At 39.2% G+C, this 8,579-nt stretch overlaps 1 protein-coding gene across 1 annotated transcript; it reads right to left on the reverse strand.

Moving 5' to 3' along the window:
• Positions 1 to 229: 229 nt before the first annotated feature.
• On the reverse strand, positions 230 to 6,624 carry dhrs7 (dehydrogenase/reductase (SDR family) member 7). Its single transcript, XM_044374404.1, has 7 exons — positions 6,382 to 6,624; positions 4,215 to 4,367; positions 3,823 to 3,929; positions 3,297 to 3,536; positions 2,878 to 3,000; positions 2,583 to 2,798; positions 230 to 539 (listed from the first exon to the last, which is right to left on the reverse strand). The coding sequence occupies exons 1-7, from the start codon at positions 6,509 to 6,511 to the stop codon at positions 498 to 500; spliced, it is 1,011 nt and encodes a 336-aa protein (XP_044230339.1). The 5' UTR covers positions 6,512 to 6,624; the 3' UTR covers positions 230 to 497.
• Between the last annotated feature and the right edge of the window lie 1,955 nt (positions 6,625 to 8,579).

The following is an 8,579-nucleotide window of genomic DNA, read 5'->3' on the forward strand; positions in this document are numbered from 1 at the left end:
CAATTTAGAATGAAAAGTTTGATGAATTTGTCCATAGTCTCTTGTATATATTGTTAATTTTTATATGTGTATCTGTATATACTTATAATAAAATAGCTTGGCAAAAGCAGTTTTCTTGTACATTTCATTAAACAAACTTGCCAGGGCAGAAATTTGATCGAAATTGAATTTTATTAGGCATACTAGTGGTTAGAGCTCTATGCCACATTAAAAAAAAAACTTACAAAAATAACATTAACAAGCACATTCTTTAATATTTTGAGATGAAAGCACTGTTCTGTATTCAAAATATGTCTTAGAGAGAAATGTTAAAAAGGTGAAAACTGAAAGGTACCCATTATTGTCAAACCCTGTCAAGCCCTGTGAGCAGAACTCTGAGCTCTCACAGCATTTAAGCCCTTAAATATTTTCCTTATAGATGGAAGCAAAGACAAAGTTAATTCTGCAGGAGACCCATATGACTATCCAGGTCAACATGCAACTTAAGTCTTTCCTCTTCAGGAGGTCTTGGGCTTCGTGAAGTACGCAGAGTCTGCATCCTGCAAAAGAAAAAGTTTGCTTTTAGCACTGATGATGTTGAAGTTATGTGAATGAAATCAAAATTTTGCAATTTTCATTCAAGCATCTTAGCATAGTGCATCCCAGTGAAATTTGGAGTAATTGTGTTGTGATCACAAGCTTGGCCCTGACATTGCTTTAACTGCAGGGACTTCACTGTTAAGACTTTTAAGTTGTAAAGGCTCCAGACAGCAGGTTCTTTTTTATTTTTGTCTCAAAAGGCTACATCACAGACCTTACTAAAGCATAAGCATGTGACGCTCCGTTGTCTGGCCAGTTGGAACATGACCTTTCTGCATGGCCCTCAGCTGTCACTGTCCAGCAGAGGCCACCAGACACACTGGTCAGTCAGTCAGTCAGTCAGTCAGGCCCATGGGGAAGTAGTCATGCTCACTGTCATACCCTGGCCACCGCCTTCTTCTTATTAGACTCAAGCAAGGTCAGTAACAGCTGAGGCCCCCCAGCTGATAAGAGACAGCTCTGCATAGTGTCTGCCATGTAGTGCCTTAATCAAGTATTTTCAGACCGCTCACACAGTGAGAATCCCTCATTCCCAGTTCTAATAGAGCAAGGTCAACCATAGAGAATGCAACAGCAATGCCAAACATACAGAAACAGACCCTTTCACATGTAAACACTTTTTGATGAGTTCTGTGTTAACTGAGACCTTTCATCTGAATCTCAACTGAGTTTACATCTGGGCGTCAAGGAAAGAATTCCGTAGCAGTAGAGAAGTAAAGGATATCTTATTAACGTCCTTACACACCTACACAAAGGGTGTTTTTAGCAGTTTTGGCTGATTAAAACTCTTTGTAGGTCGTTGTGAGTGTGCATAGTCTGTGAAAGAGGTGGCGTGGCTCAGGAGGTAGAGTGGGTCGTCCACTAATCAAAAGATCGGCAGTTTAATTCCCGGCTCCTCCGGTTTGCATGTCAAAGTGTCCTTGTGCAAGATACTGAACCCCAAATTGTTCCTGAAGGCTGTGCCATTATTGTGTGAGAAGAAGCATTTGAACTCCTGATGAGCAGGTTGGCACCTTGCATGGCAGGCTCTACCATCAGTGTATGAATGTGTGTTTGAAGGGATGAATGTCAGCATGTATGTAAAGTGCTTTGAGTGGTCGGAAGACTAGAAAGGCTTTATATAAATGCAGCTCATTTATCATTTACAGAAGACATTTTGACATGTCATAGCAGGAAAAGCATGGGTATTAATAATAAATTAATGATGGATGAATTCAATTTAGCTGCTTCAGTTTTGGGGTCCTGGTTTAAGGAGTTAAGTGACCTCTATATACTCAAAGGTTCCCTGTATGAGTATTTTAAATCCTGTATTGTTTACATCCATTGCAGTCTTCTTCTTCTCTGCCTTTGTTGGTGCATTGCTGTGTTTCTCGGCACATTACAGTAGAATAGTGTGAAAACGATTGGTAGGACTGTCACCCACGTGCATGACGCAAACAAATTGGAGACCCACTCCCTCACTCTACTAGAGGTTAAAAACCCCACAGATAACGTTTGAACTCCAAACATCGCTCCACCCAACTTATACATGACAAGATCCATTTAAACCACCTGTTAGTCCTCGTTAGTGCCAGTATGTGCACACAGAACTGGCCTGAGGGTGAGGTGGAGGATAAGTAAGTTAATTCATTTCAGGTGGTCCTCTGTTGGACAAAAAAAAAAAAAAAAAAAAAAAAACACACCCTGCATATCTACATACATTTATAACAAATGTGCTTACTGGTGCTGATAAAGCTTTTGGTGTGAGATGATGAACAGTTAAAACAGGTTAACCTAAGATGAGTGTATCTTGAGTTTTACCAACTCATAAAGACTAACAGCCACGCAGTAAGTATACACTGATTTATGTGGTTTTGTCACTTACTGCCATATTATTAGTGATGTATTGGATAAAAAACACACACGTTTATTTTCTAAACCAGGGAAACTAATGTCAAACAACTTGCCTATGGTTAGGTTTAAAAGGTACACATAGATTTCTTATCAGGATGTTCTATACCTACCAAACCGGCTTTGAAATTCTTCACTCTCTTCCTGCCCAACACGTTTGAGATGAACCAGGCGAATGTGGGCGTGTACTGCCAGGCGTAGTAAAACAGGAGGAAGGGCTGCTGTGCAATCCACATTTCCTTGACACCATTGGCAATTCCCACCAGCATTAAATGCACACAGCGGCTTGTTGACATCTTGTACTCCTGGCTACCAGCTACGGCCACAGGCTTAGGTAATAGAAGAAAAGGAGGTTAATATTACCAAACTACTGACACAACTGCTCTCTCAAAAAAAACAAAGCATTACCTTGTTCAGCTCCTCTGTGAAGGCATTGTGGACTATCTGTGATTGCACGGGCCCTGGACACACAGTGCTGATGAGTATTTTTGGATAATCAGTCAGCTCAGTCCGCAGGGAATTAAAGAATCCCTGTGGACAATACAGTAACTATCAGCAACTGGATGTACACGAGCCCAGGCAAGTAATCACTTGTAAAGGTATTTATTCATTATATAGGTCGAATAGAGAGATCTAGAGGAACCAGGCCTGCTCCTCTGTACTACTGTGTACAACAAAACACACAGAAAAACTACGCACACTATACCAGTTGATATTTAGTAAATGAAATGCATCCATGCACAAAAAATAAATCAGAGAGAAAACTATAGGAAAACACGAAGTTATGTGACTATTGTGTCTCTGGTCCAAACGACCGCTGTCTTTACCTGAAGAGCATGTTTGCTGGCAGAGTATCCTGTGGACAGGGGCGCCCCAGCAATGCCAACAACACTGCTGACAGTCACAATGCTCCCGGTGCCTCGCTGTGTCATGTGAGGCAGCACCTGCTTGGTGATTGAGACCGTACCCAGAAAGTTGAGCTCCATCAAGGCCTCGTACACCTCAACACTAGTCTCCAAGCACAAAGAGCGCTGGCTTCGGCCGCCATTGTTGATCAAGATATCAATCTGTAATAGCATTAAAAAGTGGAGCAGAGAATTGGAAAATAACATGATTTAGATTATAATTTATTTTTTATTAACAATGCATTGACTGAATAGTTTGAGCATAGTTCAATTCACACACAGTAGCATGAAAAGAGACCCATACAACAATAAAGTATAAAGAGTATGTCCACTATGTAACTGGAAACCAGTAAGTAAAAATATTCTGATTTAGTTTTTAATAAAAAAATAAATGAAAGAAATTATGAAAAAAGACAGTATTAAAAATGAGCAATAGCAGGGGTCTTACATGTCCGAAGTGCTTGATTGCAGCTTTTGTTTTTGCCTCATGGGACGCCCTCTCCAACAAATCAAGAGGAAGTACAAGAATATCCTCGTCTCGGAGGTTGGAGCACTCTTGAAGTATAAACGATGAAAAGAATTCAGTCGGTCACAAGTGAGTGAGACTGACTGAAAACTATACAAACTCAAGTGAAGTATGGAAACTGCTAGGATATTTATTGGTGGTTTGAGAAGGATGACTGGCTGCAAGGAAGAAAAAAATCACTCATTCCTATGGCAACGTTTTAAAAATGTTAGTACTGTGTAATACTGCAGTGTTACAGCTGAATTACGCTGTATACAGCATTACATAACGGTTACTATACATTAACTTGCAAATAAGTAAAACCTTTCTCTCACCCAAACACGAACGTTTCACCCTGTTCAGCTCATCCTCACGGCGAGCAGACAGGATGAGACGTGACCCACACCTCGCCATCTGGTAGGCCAGCTCCTCTCCGATACCACTGGAGGCTCCAGTTACCCATGCCACCAGCCCTTTCAGCTTGGCCTCTGGTTAACAAAAAAACAACTGTCAACACTTCATATATCATATGCCGGGTTTGAGACTTCTCTATTGTACATCAGGTACCCCGAAAATGAACAATATTTATTTTCTTACCTTATTCACTCCACGGAAATGAGAAAGGTTTGAATATATGCTGGATGAGGATGACTGTTGACATGTTTTTTGCTATCCCCTGACTTACAACACAACGGTTTATTAATTCAAAGCAAATGAAAATTGTTTTTGATGCATGGGGGCTCCATAAAACAAAAAGCTAAGTGGGTTTTTTTGACTAATGTTCATCCCTGTTTCTTGTCCTTGACAGATGTGGAAAACAACTTTGTACATTTTCTTAAGTAATGTACTTAAAGCCTCTACGTACCCACAGTACACCCACACGTTTTGCCTGTTTAAGCCATTTCTCAGGACTGTGTGGGTGTGGACAGACTGTACATGATTGACCCCTGTCTCACTTTTCTGTTTTTTCCAGTTTTGTTGAACTTATCAGGGTGGGACAATTTACTCCCTGAGATTGGTGATGTCATGTAATTCCAGTATAGATCCGCCCACATAAACCTGAGCAGGGGTCTGATCAGCCACAATAACTGAAAACATCTATGTGGGAAGTACTTTAACTGTTTTGCTACTTTATACCTCTTTGACAGCTATAGTTACTAATTAAGATTTCATATACCAAACAAGTGTTCATAGTGTTCATATAATAAAATATGATGCATTCCTATAGATTAAACTAACCAACAGTCTATAAAATAGTTTGAATTAGCCCCACTGTGACCAACATGCTGCTTGCACATTAATTGCAGTAATAATGTCCAGTCTGACATGGACCATCCCGTATAACATATTTGTACTTTTACTTAAATGTAAGTTGGCATTCAGGGCTTGCACTTATAACAGAGTTTTTATTGTGGCATTGTCACTTCAACTGGAATGTTAAAGTCCCCTGCCACTCAAAAATGTGTTTTTCTTCCTACAGTTGGATGTCTGCACTCATTGAAAATCAGATTTTTAGAGGCAGATCTACAAGCATGATTTGTGACATCACAACTAGTTTAGAGCCAATCCTAGTCTAATATTCAATTTACTCAAGTGTGATGTAGAAACTTGAAGACTCCAGTGCACAAACACTGAGAATAGACTTTACAGTGAAGCAGGAGACATCTTGTGTCCAGCAGTTAAACTTTTGAGATGAACAATATTAACATATTTACAGATTCTGGATTTTTTTTAATGAGGGAGAGGAGGAGATGTTCATTGAAGGATTTTAAAGTGGTAATTATTTTTTTGCTGAAAAACCTTTACAGACACACATGATTATTCCAAGCAGAGTATTTTTTATAAGTCTTAATACATGTCTGCAGCAGATCTCTTACTTTCAAGGGGAGCTGAGATAAGATCATTTACTGTCACAAAGTAACAGTAATTTTCAAGGCTCAACAATACACATTTAAAACACATTTAAAAACACATACTACAGTCATAATTTCAATTGGCAAGGACAACATTAAACAGGACAAAGTACAGTGCCTATTTTAGTTTGTTCAGGGTGATGATCGCAGAGGGAATAAAAGATTTTTTGTAGATGTTTTCCGGGCTAGCTGTAGCGTCAACCTGACGGCAGTAACAGGAAGGATTGGTGGAGGGGGTGAGAGGGGTCCTGCTTGATCAGAGTGACCTTCCTGATCACTGACCGAGTGTACAGTTCAGTAGGGGTATTTGGGGTGAACCAATTATTTTGCTGGCCTGTTTGTTTGACCCTTATGGAGCTCAAAGGGGCACCATGTGAGTTACAGTCATGGATCAAATGTGAAAAGCTAATTATGATAATGAATATATTGTTTAAGTCACACTGTCCTTCCAACTATAGCCTGCTCAGCGGGGTCGTTGGGGGTTGACGTTGACGGACAGTCCCCGTCTTGTCATGACGCATTTATATAATAAATAAGAAACGGGACACAATAATGAAGACACGAGTACAGGTGCAGCTTCATAACTCACCTGGCCTGCTTCCTAATAGACTTGCCCGCAACAGAGTGAAGTCAGCATCCGCGAAGATGAAACACAGGAGGTGGATGAAAAAGTAAAGAGGAATAAAACACCACAGAGCGGAGACAAAGCTGAACTCCATTGTTTTTGCAAATGAAGCTTCACGACATAGACTTATTTAGGACTTCTGTTAAATACTATAATCAGGTTTGGACTAAAACAAAACAGTAGCTAAAAGGATATTACCTCACTTCCGGTCTGATATTTTCACATTTAAAGTTCGGCACTTCCCAGCAGCAGCAGTGGAAGATGATGAAGATGAGTTAGCTATCAATAGTTATCATTTTAAATGTGTCTTTGATAACAACGATCAGTTATAAACACACATTACACAGGGGGAACGGATTCCCAAGTAGGCTACTTAAGCCAACAGCGTACACTTTCTGTAATAAAACATCTAAAGGCAAAAATCTCATCAAATGGGGCCCATGTTCTAATTTGTGTCAGTTTAGGGATCTTGACGTGAGAAGTTTGGGAACCACTGACTTCAGCTGTCCTGAGGTAAAAATAGATTTTATATTAATCATATTAATCAGTCATATTAACCTGCAAGCCTGCAGCAAAATTTGCTGCTGAGCTCCATTAACCCTCCATTTCTCCCCCTCTTTGTAAAACATGTACAGTTTTCCTGTGAAATATTAAATGGCCCCAGGTTAATGTTGTTCAATCAAAATCCATTCATTTAGGAATATGCACCATATATCCATATATCAACTGAAACAATGAAGGTCTTAAAACTAGATTTTGAAGCAGGACCCCTCCTCATAACAGGGCGTCAAGATAAGGTAATAGAGCAATCTGTCTGTCTGTCTGTCTATCTTGACGTTGATTTTGTCTCTGCAGTGAATGTCGGCCTTTTTGCAATAATGCACTTCAACCACAACGGTTACACACAGAAGCTTACTGGTTCTCCAAAAGTGATTATTGTTTCCAAACTAATTTCAGAAGAGAGACCAAAATAACCTATGGTCACCATGTTAAAATGTGCATTGGTGCAGTAAATAAAGCTCCTTATAACCAAGAGAGAGATGGAAAAATGTGTCTGGAGACCTTATTGAAAAAAAATGCAGAGACCAACGTTACATGAAAAGGAAAAGCTGAAAAATGTGACTGTGACACTGAGCTCTATTTGATGGGGTACATGTTGATCTACAAGTAATCTGTTGTTACTTGTACAGTTCTGAACATTAATATTACATAAGTCATATTCAGGCTTAAAATAACAAGTATTTTAATAAATCTAGATACCAGTTTTCTCATATTCTTCACCATGTCATTAATGACATTGCTTGTTAGCAAGGTTAGCTTTCACTGGACATTGAGGTCATCTTCTCTGTATTTAAGGCACTTGAGGAACCTGGGGAGTGTTTGTATTCCACAATTAAAACTTGTTCTTGGTGGTTATTTTACAGGCTGATTTCAGTATGTTTAAACTCAATGTACTTAGGCCAATAAAAAATGAATACAAAGGTACTAGGGCTGGGTATCTAACCGGTGCCCTTCATGATATTTACTTTAAGAAATATAAGCATGTTTTAGCCATCCTTTTTCTATTCAGCAAAACATATTAAAGTGTTAAAGATCCCCTCTGGACATGTTTTAGGATGTGTATAAAATACTCTACTTTGAATGATAAATTGTGTCTGATATGGTTCTTCCACAAAAAAAGTTCAATCATCTTATATAAGTCCTTCAACTTGGCATACTCCTACTCCTTATCCCTCAGTAAAAATTCCAGAATATGAATGTGCAAATATTTTTCATTTAACTGCTGGACACAAGATGTCTGCTACTTCACTGTAAAGTCCATTCTTGGTGTATGTGCACATGAGGCATCAAGTTTCCACATCACACTTGTGTAAGTTACATACTGAACCTCGATTGGCTCCAAAATAGTTGTGATGTCACCAGTCATGCTCGTAGGTACACGCCCTAACCTCAGGTTTTCAGTGGGGACAGAGAAACTTTCCCCCTTCAGCAGATTAATGTGAAAACTGCCTTCTAGTGTCAAACTCTGCAGAATCAGAATCAAATTATTAGCCAAGTATGCAGCATACAAAGAATGTGTCTTGGCGTTTGCTCCCACAAACGCAACATAGAAGAAACAAAATAGAATAAAAGAAATCTAATAATAATAATAATAATAAAAT

The sequence above is a fragment of the Thunnus albacares genome, chromosome 15, assembly GCF_914725855.1.
Source record: "Thunnus albacares chromosome 15, fThuAlb1.1, whole genome shotgun sequence".
NCBI classification, from domain to species: Eukaryota; Metazoa; Chordata; class Actinopteri; order Scombriformes; family Scombridae; genus Thunnus; species Thunnus albacares.

Excerpts from the sequence above, each read along its gene's own strand:
- dhrs7 (XM_044374404.1), bottom strand. The coding sequence starts at position 6,511 with ATGGAGTTCAGCTTTGTCTCCGCTCTGTGGTGTTTTATTCCTCTTTAC. Across the intron at positions 3,930-4,214 it reads GGTGAAACGTTCGTGTTTGG|AGTGCTCCAACCTCCGAGAC; the intron begins GTGAGAGAAAGG and ends TTATACTTCAAG. Across the intron at positions 540-2,582 it reads AGAATTTCAAAGCCGGTTTG|GATGCAGACTCTGCGTACTT; the intron begins GTAGGTATAGAA and ends TTTCTTTTGCAG.